The sequence below is a fragment of the Thermobia domestica genome, chromosome 8, assembly GCF_964235325.1.
Source record: "Thermobia domestica chromosome 8, izTheDome1.hap1.1, whole genome shotgun sequence".
Lineage (NCBI taxonomy): Eukaryota > Metazoa > Arthropoda > Insecta > Zygentoma > Lepismatidae > Thermobia > Thermobia domestica.
In genome coordinates, this window is record NC_137461.1 from 163029508 (window position 1) to 163049117 (window position 19610).

Consider the following 19610-nt stretch of genomic DNA (forward strand, 5'->3'; position numbering starts at 1 on the left):
ATTTTTGAACGCACTGTACTACGTGAATTTTCAAACTATAATTTCGGTCCGTGTAGTGTATTCACTCGTTCTTCATCCAAACCAAAATTAATGTGTAAGGTTTGAATAAGTTAGTAGGAATCATATTTTGGGGAATAATATCTTTATTTATACATTATCTTATTATGAGTCCCGTATATGGACATTTCAGATGGATAAGCACCGAAATTATCATCTTAATGCGATACGAAAACATAGACCCACTATTGGACAGAAAGTCTTGAAATTACCCACCAATCTGATTTTTTGGCAGAATAATTTAGACCCCCTTTATCCCTCTGAGATGCCCATATCCTACCAAGATCCGGTTTTATCCAGTTTTTGCTACTGTTCATTCGTTTTATAATTTTCCGCCTCCAAAACACTTTTTTTCCGCTTGAACTATTTTCTGACGCTCTCATATCAAGGCGCGAGATTGCTCATTCTAGAACCAGAAAGAACGAAGCCACACCAAACTACTTCGGCTCTTGCAAATAGTGGAATTTGGACCGAAAAGCCTCATTATTAAGGTAAAAATTAGTTTCAGTTAAGAGGTAAATAATTTGGAAGCTAATGGGAGTCCTGGAAATTTGAAACCGTACCCAAAACAGACTGAAAACAGTAAAATAAGAGATTCGACTCAGGGACGCCATGTTGCTGCATATTAATAGTGATGGATAGGATTTGCAGTGCTGTGTGTTAATTCTCAGTTTTAAATGAAGTTTCAGTGATCTAAACATTTAAATCTCCTTCTCACCCCTTTTGGAATGCAGGTTTAAGGTTACGCTAGGCCTGTCCAAGTATAGTTTTGTATATGTAGTAAATGTGATTTTTTTATTATTAACATGGCGGTATATGATTTCGTGGTAGTTAGGGTAATTATCATTATGGTAGTGTAAACCAAAAAGGGGTTCCCATTTACTGCTAAGTTGATCAAGCTTCCAACCAAAATGGGTTAAACGATTTTTCGTTAGGGTTCTTTTCCCTTTAGGAAAGGGACCCACACAATTAGCAGTTTTGATATGTCCTTTCAAGGGCATTAACAGTATTTTGAAAACATGATTTAGTTTACAGAAGGGCTACTTGGCTCTGATCATTTCGTCTCCCTTTTCAGTTCATAGAGCCGATTGGTGAAATTAGATAATCTTATTTGGTTCACATATAGTTGAGCGGTGTGATAATACATGTAACAGTTTGTATAGTTATATGTATCAGTATTTACTTTCTTGGGTACGTGGAATGTAATTTGCATGTGTTTAAGTGAGTAGTGTAGATTTTAGGAGTAAGGTGTGAGTGAGAGTGTGATATATGTAGTGATAAACAGTGTATTGTTGTTTGTTTATCTTTTTGGTCCGTCATAACAAGTACGTTACTCCATAGCGAGCAATTTTATAGTAGTTCGTACCGAAATCTTATAGTACATGGTTTATAATTAACAAAATAGTGCAAAGATTATTCAGTTGTGCACAGGTTGTTTTCATACTACTAGCGCCACCGCGTTCGAATTTAATATTGCCAATTGCTAATGTCCTGTTATCCAAATACTTAGTGATCTGGTTTATACGAAAATTACCCTTCTTTTATAATTAACTTCAGTAAATATTAATTTAGGCCCATATGAATAGTTATTTATACAAATTGATTTATAATTGAACATTCCTGAAAAGCACAATCATTTATATAACGTAGTAATCAAAATATTATTAATAATAATCTTCGCGTTTCTACTTAACTCCAAGTTTGTCTATATGGCAGTATTTTTATCGCCAGGCTGCGTTTATGAATCCTCTTTATCCGTTGCTTGTTGTGAGCAATTACATTGTTGACATTTTCTGATATATAGTTAAATGCTATTTGGAACATTGAACTTTCATTGCATATAAAATAAATTTCGAAGCCGTGAAGTGAATTATACCCTAGTTTGTTACGAAAGAAATTTATAGTCAGTTCATATAGGATCACACGTGTTAATTAATGTATTATGGTAATTGCTGATTGTAATATAGTTAGTTAGACTGCTTTCAACAGTCTTGGGCTTATCAAGAACGTATAGGGTGTCTAAAAATAAATTGACGTCATAGAGAAAAGTAAATAAATAAATAAATAAATAAATGAGTAATGATAATATTATTAGTATATAAATGTGTATAGTAAAGAGTGTCATTAAATAGCAAGACGCCTATGTGTATATGTGCCCAGTGGTAGAGTTTGCTACGAAGTATTGAATATATATACAGGATGCGGCACGTAAAACCGGCCCGTCGTAATATTCTGGTATATTGTGTTTTTGGCAACACTTAAATAATCTATCTTCCTACCAAGAGATGGCGTGTCGAGGTCGGGTCGACTTACGTGACCTGCAGCAGTCACGTGCAGCCGCAGCCAGTGAAACTTGTCGAAACCAGTTGAGAAAAAGGCCTCGTTGGGTTAAGCCGGGTGAGTGTCAGTGTGTGATAATGCCGTATTCGATACCCGAGCGTGTTGCCATTGTTCAAGGGTTCATTCTCACTGGATCTTTTGTGAAAACAAAGAATTTGTTTCGGGAGAAATTTCCAGGACGTTCTGTGCCAGCAAAAAGCACCATTCAGGAATTGATTGAAAAATGGCGGCGTACAGGATCGGTTCAAAATGCTCCCAGGAACAGACGATCATCTGTCTGCACACCTGAATTAAAGATGCAGGTGGAGGAGATAATGACAAGAAGTCCTCGAAAGTCAACCAGGAGATTGAGTCAACAGGTTCATGCGAGTGAGAGAAGTTGCAGACGTGTTTTAAGGGGACTGAAGTTAAAACCGTACCGGATAAGTGTTGTGCAAGAAATGAAGGAGCCTGACCTGCAGAAGAGGGTGCATTTCTGTTCATGGCTGTCGAGAATGTTGCCAGTGGTTTCTTGGATCCACTAATGCTCATCATGAGTGACGAGGCGTGGTTCCACCTGTCTGGGTACGTAAATTCCCAAAACAACCGGTATTGGTCGACAGAAAATCCACACGCAATCCACCAGGTACCCTTGCATGATGAGAAGATTGGTGTTTGGTGTGCCATTTCCGCCACACGCGTTATTGGGCCCATATTCTTTGAGACGACAGTGAACAGTGACGTGTATATGGGAATCCTGGAGGAGTTTTATACACACTTGACCGAAGATTAGCGTCAGTTATGTTACTTTCAGCAGGACGGTGCAACATGCCACACATCAGCTGCATCATTGTCCCTTGTGCATGAGATGTTTACACCAGAGAGGACAATCAGCAAAGGCTTGTGGCCTCCTCGGTCACCAGACTTGTCCACGTGTGACTTTTACTTATGGGGGTTGTTAAAGGGAAGAGTATACGAAACAAATCCACACACAATTGAAGAACTCAAGACCAGGATCCAGGATGTCACCAATAGCATTACAACACAAGAACTGACAAGAGTATATATATAATTATCACGTTAGGATTTTTATATGAGGGTAGTGTGATATGTAGAAAACGATGGATGGTATTTTTCACTTGGTGGCTCGACTTTTCCATAGTAAATACACTAGTTACTTGATCAATCAGCCTGACAATACAAATAATAGCCATATGGCAAATGATCCAGGATACCTCACAGTTAATTAGATGACAGAATAGCCGTTTGCAGAATTAGTACAGTTTAGATATATGCGTTTGACTTGTATTTATGATAATAGAGAGCAACTTTGAATTTTTTTCACGTCACCCGACCAAACCAAGTTTATTATTGTGTATAGAGGTGACGAAGTGGACAGAATTAAATAATCTAGTAAATCTATTACAGTAGACTCTAGTAATACCGTGCCAGGGCGTCTACACCCACAATGTCCACGAATTTTCACTTCTTTTATTGTTAGTATATAGTGTTTGAAATTAGTTGACGCCTCAAGGTTGGCAACCTTGCGGACTTGGTGGACTTGCAAGATTTGGTGGACAACTTACTAGTACAAAATCTATTTTTTATTTATTTTTTTCATATTTGGCAATTCACTGTTAGGATTTCTTCTATTTTATCAATTTACTCTAATTTTCCATACTTTCCTCGGAACTTTTCTCAGTTTCTGAGGGGTCGGATAGTTTTTTCTAAATTTTAGAAATTCCAAATTAGGAAACCACACTGACTTTCCGGTAGTGCCGGAGTCTCCAAGGTCTCAGCCGGATTACAGCGAGGATGGGAATTTCCCTAAAGCTTTTGTCTTTTTGAAAATTCCCTTGTGGGCACGGACTTGCTTTGGAGATATTTATTTTAGGCTACGCATTTCAGTATGCCAACCATTTCCGGCATATAAAGGTATTTTTGTAGGTTGTTGTAGGTTGAAATTCGACCACTTATCTTTGTAGTTTAGTGTCCCAGCTTATTTCTTTGGCGTCGCTTTCTCTCTCTCTCTCTCTCTCTCTATCTATCTATCTATCTATCTATCTATTTTTCCACCATATTGACAAACCGCAGTAGCAAGCAACTGTCCGGTCTACGATTAAATTTTACTTTCGTTTCCTTCTATCATTATCCGCTTAGAATCTTTTGTCAAGTTATTAGCTCTTCCTACGTTTGTTTCCACTGGTAACTCTGAATGTGAAGGTTGTTGTAGTTGATTGGGCCCAAAATTAGTGTTAACAGTTTAGAATGTATACCTATACGTATTATGTGTTTACGTGCCTGCCGCGCTATTTAAATGTCTCCCAGTTTAAACAAAATATTTTGAGAATTCTAATTTTATCTTTATGCGCGGGAAATTAGTTGAATATATATATATATATATATATATATATATATATATAAAACTACATGAGCTGACATAAATTATTGAGCACTTCCTGTAGGGCTACAATGATAAAATTTGACATGATTGTGGCTTTCCGGAACTAACCCACAGGAAAATTGTCAAAAGTGAATATTTTAAATTTTTATGAGGTCTAAAGAGGAGTGAAAAATTTCCCATGTTATTTAAATGGGCTTTTTTTTGAACCTATAATCTCATGTTTTAGGTACTTAAAATTGGAATAAAGACTTGAAATTCAGTATACTTGTACGTTTTCGTTAGCGTTACTTAAGTGAATCATCAGAAATAAAAATTTCCAACCGTAGGGTGGTTTTATGGAGAACTGAAAAATCTTTCCCATATTATTTATATGGGACGTCTTCTACATCCCAAACTGTTTAGGCACTTCCGGCAGGATTAGAATGATGAAATTTCGCATGATTGTAGCCTTCCAGGACTAACCGAAAGGAAAATTGCCAAAAGTGAACATTTGTAATTTTTTAGGGGTCTAAAGAGGGATGAAGAAATTTCCATGCTATTTAAATGGGCGTTTTCTTGGGATACAAAATCTTATCTTTTAGACAGTTGAAATGGGAAAAGAAACGGTAGAATTGTGGGTTCAAGAGATGCTAGGCCGTAGGCCGAGTAAAGACTGTGTGTGGGAGCGAGCGAAACTCCCGGATGGGCAAATTCAGAAAATATGAAGAGCAAGTTCACGAAATTCACTGTTGATTCAAAGGCCGATATATAAGAAATGCGAGGCCGTAGGCCGAGCAAACCTGGGGGTCTGGGGGCGAAGCCCCCAGCTAGCCAAAAGCTAGTCCAAATCTAAAATGGTCTTTTTAATCTTTGTTTATATATATATATATATATATATATCAGATTCATCTACTGTAATATGAGTTTCATCTCTCTTCTCTAGAATAAGCCTCAAATCTGCCCACCTCCCAATGTTGAAGACAACCAATGGCGTATTTAGGATTTTGTTTCTAGGGACTATGTCCAACACAAGGAAGGAAGTGGGTAATTGCCCACCTGAGTTTGAGAATTAAATGTGTTTTAATTTATGAATAAATTGAAGTTATAATGGGAAGAATTGCAGACCGATAAATCCTATATGATATGATACAAAAATTTAGGAATGAATCTAACCCTTTATTCCATTCATACAAGAAAATGGAAGCATCCTCTTGGCCTTCCTAATTTCCCGAGCTAATTATTCCCCCGTTTAGATTTTCTTTAATTCAAACATTTCCTTCTTTTAAAAATAACTAAACGATATAATTTTTCCTTTGTTATAATAACTAAAGTCATGTCATGTTCGTATCCGGGCAAGTTGATGTTGAACACCAGTTTCGCTTATCAACTCCTCTTAGTTTTGGTGTTACTGATGACGGCCGACTTGAATCACAACTGACAACGGTCGATAAAGTATGATAGGCGAAATGAAAGAAGTAACGTCAAGAAAAAGAAACAGAAAAGTAGAAAGGACGAAAGAAAGAACAAAAGGACGCAGTTCTTACTAGTGGTGGGTACAAACCGGTTTTCCGGTTGTCGGTTTTCTCCAAAACCATTCGGTTTTTCACCGGATTCGGTTTTCTTCACAACCGGGTCCGGTTTTTTTCAAAACCTTGTTCTATTTCTGACCAGAATAGTGTTTCGTTGCTTTTCGGAAACCGAATCCGTTTCCACAGAAATAGTTTGTGTTTTCCAAAAGTTTTCACCGAAACTCGGTGAAAACTGAACCGGTTTTGAATAAAACCGAAATCGGTTTCGGTTAAAAACCGAACCGGTATTTGGAGAAAACATAAACCGAATAAAACCGAAACCGGTTTCGGTAAAAACAAAACTGTTTTTTTGAGAAAACCAAAATTTCGGGTTTCGGTTTTTAGAAACCGGTTTCCAGTTTTTATAAAAACCGGTTTGGCCCATCCCTAGTTCTTACATAGAATGAAATTTGACAAATACAGTATTATTTATGAACAAAGAGCATAAGAAAATGGAAAGTCAATGACATTCTTAGAAATGGTAAGAAGGATTATTATTGTACGTGGAATGCGAAAAACTAACAAATTTATTTCGGGCTGAGCTTGAGTCTGATAGCCACCTAAATACGCCATTGAAGACAATTCTGCTCCCCTGATCCTTCACAGCATTGTTTTTCAACTTCATAAATATATAGATATATGGGAACGGTCTTACCCCCCCCCCCCCCCCAATGTTGAAGACAGATTTGCGCCGATGTCTAAAATGTTAATCTGATTGTTTAAGGCAGGAGAGCAACATTAGTATTCATTAAGTCCAAACGACATCTTTTAAAAGTCAACTTTCACATCTCTTGGTAGGATATTTAATATATAAATGTTAATAAAGCTTTAAAAAGAAACCTTTATTTTTATTGATAATGCATGCCTCTGGAAGAGATTGCAGTGTTTGAATAACATCGATAAGGATAATTTGGTCCGATGTTATAATTCTGCAGGTACTTAAATTGTATTTAAATATAAGATACATGTATTTTTGAATATCAAAATTACAGAAATACTAGAAAAACTCAATGAAATTAAGTTTTACGTCCCATGTTTATGCCGGCTAGGCTAAAGGAGATGATGATGATGAGAAATGAATGAAATGATGGAATGAAGAAAGTGGGAGGAAACGGAAGGACCCCTAGGAAACCTACGCACTCAGTGTTTGTCCACCACAAAAACTCAATAAAATTACCTGTGTAAGTATTTGTTATATAATGTGGTTCAGGATAGCTTTCAGCCTTTTTCCTCCGTCTTGTCTCCCGTGTACTTCGTACGTGGATATCACTGTGGCTCGGAGATTTGAAAAACCCAACCATAAAAGGCTGCTTGCCCTCTTCACCTTTGGACCCAACTAAACCAACATCCTCAGGGTCCATTTCATGGCCTACAATCAAACAATAAAATGTCAATTAAACAAGCTTCAATCCCAGGCGCCTTGACAATCAGATTTACAGAAAGATTTGATAATTATCATGACATGAAATAAGGTGCATCAGATCATTGAGACATATACTCACACTATATTTCAATCAATAACATCTACATTTATTATTATTTTTAAATAAACCTAGTTTAATTTCATTTTATATGAAAAATTTTTAATATATATCTTGTAACCTGTTTTAACGAAAAATAATGCAGAAAAAACATCATTATAAATAGAAAATATTGATATTGTAATATATTCTACATATGACAATGATCCACGTGCTCAACTACAACATCACCCACTTATCGCCTGGAGACGACTACACCAAGATGATTCACAAGGATTCGATATAAAAGGATTCGCAGTTCGACAGTATCAGTATCGCCAGCTTGATCACTCCTGTCCTTCTGTTGGCTGTGTCTGGGTCTTGTGAGTAACACAATCCTTTTGTTTTGACTGCGTCTGGGCCTTGAGACAAACCATATACTGATCTCTTGGGTGCGACTGGGCGCTGAGATTTTCCTGAACCTGTCCCTTGGTTGCGACTGAGCACTAGGACAATCCTAATCACCTGTCATCAAAATAAGGGACATTATTGGTCTTCGGACCGCCTTTTGTTAAAACCTTGAAATCTTGAGTGAAGTTTTCTAATAAACGGTTGTGGGAGAAAGTCCAAACCCCATGCACCATCATTTGTCTTTACCAGCCCGCTTTCCGCAGAATTTTACATAGTAGACGCGTCGGAGTCAATCTGACCCAATTCAGACCTTGGAAGAGAAAGGGCAAATCCTGAAATCTGGGTGTTGGGAAACCAAGCTGAAAGTTTTGCAAGTTCCTTAAGATAGCAAGGTCGAATCTTTGTTTATCTAGAAACTGTGAGAATACTAAGGGCGAACCCGGGCAAAAATGCGGTATCTATGTGTTGTCTAGACCTGTTTGATGCCAAGAAAAATAAAAATCAATTTTTCGATTTTGGCCTTTCTCTTCCAAGGTCCTGAATTGATAAAGACTTTGTACTACGGGACACCCTTTTATTAACTGGAAACGGGATATACACACACACACTTGACAAAATATTCCGGTAGAATCCAGAAGACTCAAATCACTTTTTTTATGCTCTTTGACAATTTGGTACTTCCCCAAGCGTGGACTTCAAACAAAATGAAGGAAATATCACCTGCGTACCTTCAAGACGTCGCCCTTGGTCTGGTATTTCAAAGAAACAAAACCAATTGATTACATTTAATTATAAACAACTAAAAGAAAAACTGATATCCTTTAGTCGTCCAAAATTTCCGATGTACAAAGCAGAACTAGAAATCTTTTCAAATTCAGCAGGGGGAGAACGAACTGATGAATTCGTACTTTCTCCGGAAACTAATAGTAATATGTCAGGTTATTCTACAGGCCACGGAGGAACAAAAAACTACACTATCTATCCTTGGAATTGAAGAGGAACTTCCTACAGAAGATTGTCTTAGAAACTTTCCAGACGGTGTAGGCTCTCCAGAATCATCTCCATTCTTTAGATGAATGATTAATGAAGAAAAGGGATTAAGTAGAATAATCACAAGCAATTTATTCCTTTTACAGCAAATCTTCAAGTATCATTACCTACAAACAAGCTTAAAAATTTACTACTTTTAACTCTCTTTTACCTATACACAGACAACAAGTAACTTCTAGTGTTCACAATAACTTACAAAGTTGGCAAAATCCTCAAACTATACCAAACTATCAACAATTGCAATTCTCATAACCTTTTACCTTCCGCATCACCTGTACAAATGTTCCTCAAAATCAATCTATCACCTGCACTTTCCAGCAAGCACAAGCTATACAACCTTTTAACCCCACCCCCCCTGCCAACCCAGCAGAAGTCAAAAACTAACCTCTCAACAGCCACTAATCCAACAGACATAACCACAATTACTAACCAAGTGGCAGAACTATTATTACTTGTAGCACAGAACGCCATGAGAAACTTTCAATTATGACGCATTAGAGGTGGGCGGAATAACACTTAAAGAAGCAGATACAATGAAAAATAACAAAAAGGGAAGAAACAACAATAATAATTCCAACAGCAATCATAATAATAAGAATTTTAAGAAAGGCGATATCAGTATGCTGTACTTGTTAAAAGAAAGGACATGGATCCAGCCAATGTCGACAGAATTCTGGCTCGGGAAACGTGTAAACTTGCCCCAAAGCACTACTCAAACCCTGTGGGCTACAACACAAAAACCTGCAAGCAAGAACCCACGCAACATGAACACCAAGCTATAGAGAATGAATAGCCAATAAATTACCATCGAACATGACTAAGAATCCTTCTGAAATTTACAACTCATTTTCGAGCCAAATACCAACTAGCGATCGAAGAGAAAATACAAATCTAAACACCGAGGAGAATAAACTGTTCATGAACGTCAAAGTGGATTACAACATCTTCCCAGTAATAGTTGACACATGTTCTTCACTCGGGCAAAGAAAGACTTACCAGCAAACTGTAAACTAATATCTTTTGTGACAAACATCAAAAAGATTTCAGATAAAACCGTCAGACTGAAGCATGTTCCCTTCATTAAATTCAAAATTGCCAACACTCTTTTCTCTCATTACTTTAGAATCCTAGAACACGGACATTTCAACTCTATTTTCGGCCAAGATCTTTAGGAAAAATTACCATGCTAAAACTTATATGGAAAACAACACAATATCTGTATATCGAAATCTACAGAAACCCGTTTTTCCAAAGGAAGGAACGGAAAAAAAAAAAGTTCCAGAAAATGACACATTCTATACATCAGCGTTCTACGGTAGATGTACTAATAACATGGAAGATTACTATTTCTGCTAGATCACACTTCTTTCCTGTATCAATAAAGAAAAATAATGACGCAGCATTCTTTATCGTCATACCTCTGCAATCTTTGTTACATTGCTGTAGTTTAGAGGCATTGGCCACGAAGATACCAAATGACAACCTTACATTTTAAATTTCTAATCCGACGAACCATCTCATAAATCTAGAGAAAAATACTCCAGTGGCGTATATAGAGACAGATTTTCAGGAAGTTACTTTACACATCAATGAAGGAAAAAAACGAAAAACCGTGAAGAATTCCCAAATAGAACGGACTACGAAATCCAAGGAAGATTAAAAGAAACGGCTACATTTTTGATAGTGTCTTCGACGTAAATCCAAATTTGACAGAATCAGAGAAAACTACTGTACATAATTTGTTGTATAAATACAGAGAAGTCTTCGCCTCTTCGCCATAGGGCATGGGATATTTTAGGGGATAGACACACAAGATATGAATCGACAAAGTGGACACATTTCATATCACTGGCGATATCACCAGCCCTTCGACCACAAATACCATAGATAAACAGTTTCAACGACTTTTCAACAGTGATCCTCTGTACCATTATTTGTCTTGACACTAAAATCAGTATTTTAGTGAGCTCAAAAATGTTGAAGTTAGCAATTAGTTTTCTTCAGGTTTTTTAAAGTTCTTACTTTGATATGTTTGGGAACGTAAAAACACTGATAGTGTACACGGTTTTAAAAACAGCAGGTTAGATTCAGAGGTTTGCTATTTAATAATGTGTTTGAAGCAAGAGGTTTTCTATGTTTATCTAAACATTAATTTTGCAATCTCTTTAAATGAACAATCCTTAGAAGCGCAAATCGAAATCACTTAGATCTACTGTTTTCAACACACAAAATGTGTTAGATTGTTAAAATTTCATATTACACATCTTAGTGAAACTTTTTTTTTTCTTATGATTCGCATTTCTTTTATACCAAACACCTGTTTAGCAAAAGAAACACTTAAAAAAAAAAAAAAATCCGGAGCAATTTGTTAAATCGAGATTATACTACGTATGTTTACAAGTATTAACGTAACTGTTAGAAGTATATATGTGTGTGTTAGAAGTATATGTGTGTGTATAAAGGGGTATGTGTTCCACTGTTAAGAGAAAAGAAACTGCTTCAGCAGAATAAAACTGTTAAAAATTATTTTCAGCAAACAACATACTTATTAGAGCCACAAAATTTTGTTTTGTTCGATATTCTCGAAAATTTATTCTTATTCATGTCATTATATTCAGCTTTAAGTAATCTGTCAATACATATGTGTTACCTTTGAACAACACTATAGTTAAACATAAATTGAAGTTTTAGAGTTAATCATAATTTTGGGCTATATCTTACAAATAATTGTGTGCTGTTATTTTGCTAGTGTTGTATTGAAGTGTTTAATGACAATAAAATTCAATATTAGTTTCACCTCAATGGTTCAAGTACATCGTCAATTTTTAAGTTTACCGGCTGGTACATGTCTCATTTTCGAAAAAAAAAAAAAAAAAAATCCCGTTAAACGCTAATAGCATTGTAGAATTTGTAATATATGTATATCAGTAGCCAGGAGGATGACCTGGTTCAAGCTTCCTTCTCCTCCTCAGTATAGGGATGTGAGAATTAATTTTGCTTACATGATGTATGGTTTCTTATCTCTGATGATTTTTTTCCCTAATTTTTCACAAGAAACACATACTTATTGTACAAAAACTAACTTACTAGAAGCGCCATTTAACACTACATAAGATTACAGTAAATTAGTTATATATTTTATTAATCTTTTTGAGCTCTGTCTCGCTAGCGCATGTATCTGCGGGTGCGGATAGAAAACACTAAAAATGTGAAAGTCATGTTGACATTACTGAACTCTTGCTTAGGTGAATTATTAACGTGCAGAACTTCGGTGTGCGTGGTCCCTGATTCAACTCCCGGTTGGAGTACTAAAATTTTTCCGATATTCACTCAGCATTACTAGGCAACTGAGAAGCTACTTGAATTAAGATGTATTCCAGTCCACAAAGCCAGAAATAATGGCGCTTGGAAATCAATGCACTAACAACGTATCACGCATTTGTAGTTCATTTCTGCAAATCTGAACCTGTAAACAAAATATTCTGGTGAACAAAAAATACTACTATTTGCTCGTGCTAACTTCACTATTTATACAATGTTGTTAAATAACTCTGAAAGACGAAGAAGAGGAATGGAGTTTTTGACTGTTTTTGAGTTGACCAAGTGCAATACCCTAACAATAACACTGCCAACCGCATAATATTGGTGCCCAGGTGAGTCCCTCGAAACTTCATATTTTTGTAGTCATTCTCCGAAGTGTATCAAATTTGGAAAAGAGTGAATGGAATATTGTAAAAGCAAAAATTGGCTAAAACTTTGGTTGAACATTGTCAAATGCAGAAGACTTCAGAAAACGACCGTTAGTGAAATTCCTGTTGAGAACTATTACGTGATTCCTGTTTTTCTTTCTTTAGCAGACAATATTTATTTTAGTCGCTAAGAAAATATTAAAGAGAAAGAAGACCTGAAAATAATTTATTTATTCAAGGAAAGTGAATTAATTTTACAAATTAGAAAAGTAAATATATACAAAAATTATCCAACTTAGAGAAGTTTTTGTCCATCAGCGTAACAGTGCAACAAAATTTTAGTTTATACTGAAGTGACTTCCCTCTTGTGGAACTGAAGAACCACCACTGAGTAATATTTAGATGGTTGTATAAATATTTATTACAGAATTTATGCTTATAAATGAAATGACAATATTAAATACTGTTTTTGTTATTGATATTTCAACATTCACCTATAATAAAGATTTCGAGTTCTGATGGACCTCTGCATCTAAATATTAAATTTATGCATTCTCGTAAAAGGAAAGGGGAATTAAGCATTTATTTCTGCTACATTGCTTTTGGCTCGAACACAGATTACTTGGCATAGTTAATACTCTAAATTAGTACATAAAATCTTTAAGGTATTTTGCAATACAGTAATTTCTTCAAGAAGAGTAACTGTATGATTCGTTTATCTAAGGGAACTGGTCATTCATATAGACACGTATAATTTTTAAACTCAAGTATCTTCAGAACTCACTTGTATTCAAAATATTAGATTAAAAATTTACAGAACAATATCATTTCACTACTGTTTACCGTCTTAGAAGCTTAGTTACACGTGCTATGAATCAAACAGGATATTGATTAGAATTAGTGATCATATTTAGCAATTTATCTACGAGACAATTAGGACGCTACGAACATAAGCAACGAATGTATCAACTATGAACATTTAAATTATAATAAATCCATACTGATATGTAAATACTTTAGAAAGCTAAACAGTAGAGTTGTAATAATGTTTAATGAAGGATTTTCATGCTTGCACGGCAAATGAAATTACAGAAGTCTTCGTGGAATTCAGTCGGGTTTGAAAATTATTTCTTGAAATACTACAAATTATCGAGGATTCATTGAAAAAAATAATTTTCCAAGATCTAAATTCCCGCAAAGACTTTTCTATATTATTAATTTTTGGCACTATTTTGAAAACTTACGCATGAAAGAAGTAGGCTAATTCTTATCATACTAATACATGCAGTAATTTAAGTTTGCTTTACCATGAAATTTGAGTTACACTTACCACCTGTTGTAGAAAAGATGGAAACGTAAAGTCCCAAATTAGAATTTGGGAAAGTGACCCATGATACTAATGGACCTGTTACATTCAACTGTAACCATCCCTCGTAGTTTAATGTTGTATTCACGGAGTCGGAATAGATTAATTCCTTGGCACTGAAAATAAGTAAATAAAAATAAATACATAAAAAATAAATACCACACACAAATAATGATTAGGTAACGACATTTGTGAGACGAAATTCAGCTACGCAAGATATCAAGGTTATTTGTGGAAGTAATGCGACCACGATGATTTCAAAGATTTCTCTCGAGTGACTTTGAATAAACGGGAGTTGGAAGTAGTGCTACAAAAATACTGGTCACCCAGGTTGAGCACGGAGAAGTGTCACGAAGAGTAGTGATGTAATGCTAAAATTATGGTGGATATACGTTAGACCATTTTCAAAAATATAGACTATATTCACCTCCGTACACTCTAGTTCATTTGTAAATTTGAGTATACACTAGACTACAAAAATATTAGGTGGGTATATGTCGAATCCCATCCTTGCCAGGGAGGAATTTTATTGCTCCGAGGGGGAAGGATTTCCCTTGCTCTGGACAACATAGTTACAAAATGTGACAATGAGAGAGGTTTCAATTAAGGAAGCTTTGACTAGATGAAGGAGATATTTCAATTTTTCTCTGTTTCAAAATTGCTTCAGAACAAATAAAATGAAAATATGTTCAATTTGCAAATATGAAATGTATTGGTCTTTATTTTACATTTCTTCACAGACATGGCTGAAAAAATATTGGTTCGAAATTATCATTGCACAAAGCAGCCTCATTGTAGTTTAAATAGTTTCGAAATAGTTCAACCACGACGGGAACAGAAATATATTCTATATCTGATGCCACTAAGCTACCAAGCTTCTTACTAGTCACAAACTGGAGTTTGAACGCGATGCATTGTTCGCATTGTTCTGTACGGTAGTGGTTCCCAATCGATGTGTCGCAGTTCCACAGGGTGTGTCGCGATGTGTCCGATGTGTCGCGAAATTCTAGAATTTAAAAATCATGAAGCATGTAATAATTAGTTAAATCAATTTTGAGACAGACAGTACCAGTTAACATCTCCAGCGACAACATCAATGCTCAGTACTATATAGAGTCCCTACTTTATCGACACTAATAGTTTTACACTATTATAATATAAATTATTATTATTATTATTAATAAGTCAAACAAGTGTGTCATGATGATGTGGGTGTTCAGTAAAGTGTGCTGTATGTCAAAAAAGATTGGGAATTACTGCTGTAAGGCATTACCTGGACAATCTTGGGTTAGAACCTGATTTAAATGGAGACCTGCTTTACTTCATACGACGTGGCGTAAAGTGGGTATTTTTAAATACTGTAATGAATTTTGTTTACAATATTATGTATTATATTCATTTCTAATAAAATATGGTGTTCTACTCAATTTTCACAAAAGGACAATTCGTACATGTGTACATCTTGGATGCATAATATAATTAACACTCATTTTAATAATATATACATCAGTCATAAATTCTCTAACTGAGATTAATAAAATTAACAGCAACGTCCATCAAATGAAAATTATATCATTAACTGAAGTCCCCTTTTAGGCTTCGTTTGTGATCGGCAAATTTACAGGTTTACTTCTTCAAATATCTTAATAAAATTCTTGATTGAGAATATCCTAATTATGATAAGTTTCATAAATTCGTTGTTCTCATTAAGAATTTCGTTGTATTTAGAACACAAAAATGGTAATGAATATGTTATCCATGTAAAAATAGTTTCTAATACAAACGAAGATAATGAATTCGTATTTAATATATGTTACTGGTAGGCCTATAGATTTCTTGACTATTTTCGCGAGCATAGGTGTCATTTCGCGAACGTTTGTAGAAAATAAATTTATGAGATGCTAGCGAGACTCACTGACTTCACATTGTTTTGTATTAGAAACGCTGTTTGTAAAGTCAACTTTTGCAAGTAGCTCATATAATGAGTCTACAGTAAAAGTCCATTCGAAATGTTAAGATAATAGGATTAAGCATAGGATATTATTTAATGAAAAAACTACCAGCTGCGGAATTTGAACCGGAGACCGTTTTTATCCAGTGTCAATGGTTTCAGTAAGAAAAATGTATTTTCACCCGTATAACAAACTAATACTCTGCACTGAGGTCAGTAAAGATATTATTTGTGCCAGCCAAAAAAGTTTAAATGTTAGAAGGGATCCGATTTAACCAGGTTGAGGTATCCCACAGGATAGTTCGTCTAGGGGACACCTACGGGATCCACTATGCATATAGCCCTAAGATTTTTTCGCCAAATAACAGCAATTTTAGGTAGAGGTAATGAATAATTTAGAAGGGACAAGGACCCCGTAAACCCTTCTGATTATAAGCCTGTGTTACGAGTATACTACGTCGCAAATGCTGATGTACATAACTGAAATGCGACGTTGCCAGACTTTCAACAGTGTTGCCACATAAATAGAAATGTGTTTGGGCACATAAATAGAAATGTGTTGATATGCGCCCTCTGTTACCCGAAATGAGAGCCAGTTTAGAGGAAACGTGGATGTTTTCATTTTTGTAACAAAACGTGTGTAGAACAGTGTTATTGGAGACTAATTATTTATTAATTTTGAATGGATATGTACTTCAAAATTTCGATAATGTAGGTGGACCGTTTCACGATTAGGGTCGAAATTGAAGGTGCAAAATCTGAAAGAAAAACAATATATTTTGAATGATTTTTTCCCCTTAAATATGTCTCATATAATGTGGCAAATATACCTTATGCGGGGCAGCACAGGAACCTTTATATTTTCTGAAATGCGTGACAAAGTTTCCCAAACCATCAGATTTACTATTTGTCATTACCGTAATCCTTTTCCAAATTTTGCTTCACTGTATATCCCTGTTTAAAAAGCAGTATTATTTTACAAATTGACGAAACCACATGCAAAAATACTTTGCAACAAAAATTTAAAACTATTAGTAATTGTTAGTAATTTATTTAAAGAAAATACATTGTTGTGGCGGTAATGACGTAAATGTGACGATGATGACTAATGACACACAAGATGGCAATTAGAGGAATACATTTAAGAGAATACAGTTATACATATGTAATAATATAATACTCTTATCAGGAGGTTGGTGCAGAAAAGGTGTGACCCAAAAATAAAATTAGGAGCTATTTTTGTATTTGTTGACTGTATTATAGTATTTATAAACTCAAACATTTTTGTACTTTTCTCAGGTGCCAGAAAAGAGTACAAAATTTTTGGGTACAAAAATACTATAATGAAGTGACAAAAAATACAAAAAATAGTAGGAAATTTTATTTGTGTTACACCATTTCTGTACTAAGCTCTTATTAATAGAGTTAGTGAATAATAATATACAATATAATACACAATGTGAGCGAAGAAACATAGGTAACACATGTATGCAACGATACCTGTTTGCGAGAAGCACCAAAATGTATCTACTGTATTCCTTCAGAACATTTACACTGATAATTCTCCGAGAAATTAACGTGGAGTAGGTCCTACACATTCTTTCTGTTTAAATGGAACGTTAAGAAACATAACGAAATTTCATGTAACGGTAATGACCATTATGGTAGTGACAGTTCTTCGTATTACAAAAGAATTCTAGAAAATGTTGGATAAGTGGCAGGTCGAAACGAATGAAAGAAGAAACTGATCTGAGAGGCTTACAAAATAGACGCTAAATGTTTTCAGTTATACATTATCTTTATGGCATAAATCTGTGTCACGGTGGTGACTGAGAAAACAATAACTTATCTGTAGACAAAAGCAGAGATAAAATACTTCAGACCGCCGTAGGTTTGATCCCAAGTGCCTACAACACACGCAAAGTATACAAGACACGCTGTACATTTGCTTTGGATGCAATGTTACGAAGCCAAAAGCATTTAAGAACGAAAAGGTAACTAGTAACGGTAGTGACAGTAGAAGCTAGGGACACCATTTATATATATATATATATATATATATATATATATATATATATATATATATATATATATATATATATATATATATATATATATATAAAATATCACCTTAAATGAAGAGAAAAGAAAAGTGCATATATGCATTTGTATAAATGGGCTCATGTTCTCTAAACAAGTAAAGAAACAAACTTTCACACATGTAATTACTATAAAATATAATGAATTTCACGTACTTGTTGCTGGGGACGTGTTACGGTAGGACATTTACGAATAAAAGGATTATTATTATTATTTTTTTTTAAGAAAAAAAGTAAAAATGAAGAATTCAAACTTAAGCATGGACAGTAAATTGGTGTGACATTAGCTACTTATGTACACCTTGTCTCAAAAAGGTTGAGCGCATTCTTTATTGGTGTTTTGAGGCAAAAATTTTCTAAGTCCAGCTTCGGGTATCTTCGGGAAAAAGTAAGCCAGGTTCGAACCTCCAAGCCAGCCTTTGCAATCGGGAAAAAGTTTGCAGATGTGTTTTTCTTCTTTTAAATATAATAAGACTTGTTACCAAGTGTTTAAAAAAGCAACATTGATTGAAATACTTAATGATACAATATTTCGAAACCTTGCACATGCTTGTTTGTCATTTAGCTTTCTATACGTAATGGAACATTTAAATACGTTAAAGAATCTTTCCATATGTAAAAGAATGCTCAAAGTTAAGAAATAGAACATAATTATCGCCTGAGTACTAAAATAAAAGTCAAAGTAGAACAGAAACAGCGTTTGTCATGGATATGAATGTCATAATTATCTTGAGATCCGTTATACATCGCTAGAAGCTTAGTTCTAGAAGTCCTTGTGTTAGCTCATTGGTAAGCTGTTGGCTTTCAAATCATAAGGTTGTGAGTTCGAATCCCATCTGGGTCAATACTTTTTTTAAAATTATATTTTCCGCAATGCATGAAAAATTATATAAAATAATTACATTAAAATACATAAGTTGTTTATATATAACATAATAATTGCAGAACATAGTAATTATTATGTTTAAAATATAACATCTGAGATAATTTTCACAGTAGGTCGGTATTATATATGAGGATGTAAATACAAGTTAAGAAACTCGTTCAATAGCAATAAATAAATCATGTAGTGTATTTATTTGCAGCTATTTGTCATATAGAGAGTAATTCTCAACATTCATAATATAGAATGTCATTTATGTTCTTGAAAAGTTATTCGATGCATAAACAGAGGGTATAAACAGAGAATCCAAAGTCGGAACGCTCGCAAAAAAATTCATGAACCCCAAAGGTCACGTGAGCAGACTGGAATTGTCC

The 19610-nt window shown here is 34.8% G+C and overlaps 1 protein-coding gene across 1 annotated transcript in view; it reads right to left on the reverse strand.

The window, feature by feature from the left end:
- Window positions 1-19610, reverse strand: part of gbb (TGF-beta family member glass bottom boat) — a 92092-nt gene that overhangs the window by 23088 nt on the left and 49394 nt on the right. The window contains exons 3-4 of the mRNA XM_081769217.1: window positions 14268-14419; window positions 7505-7696 (exon numbers count right to left, since the gene is read on the reverse strand). Of these exons, the coding sequence (XP_081625343.1) occupies window positions 7505-7696; window positions 14268-14419 (344 nt within the window). The remainder of the gene's footprint in view (window positions 1-7504; window positions 7697-14267; window positions 14420-19610) is intronic.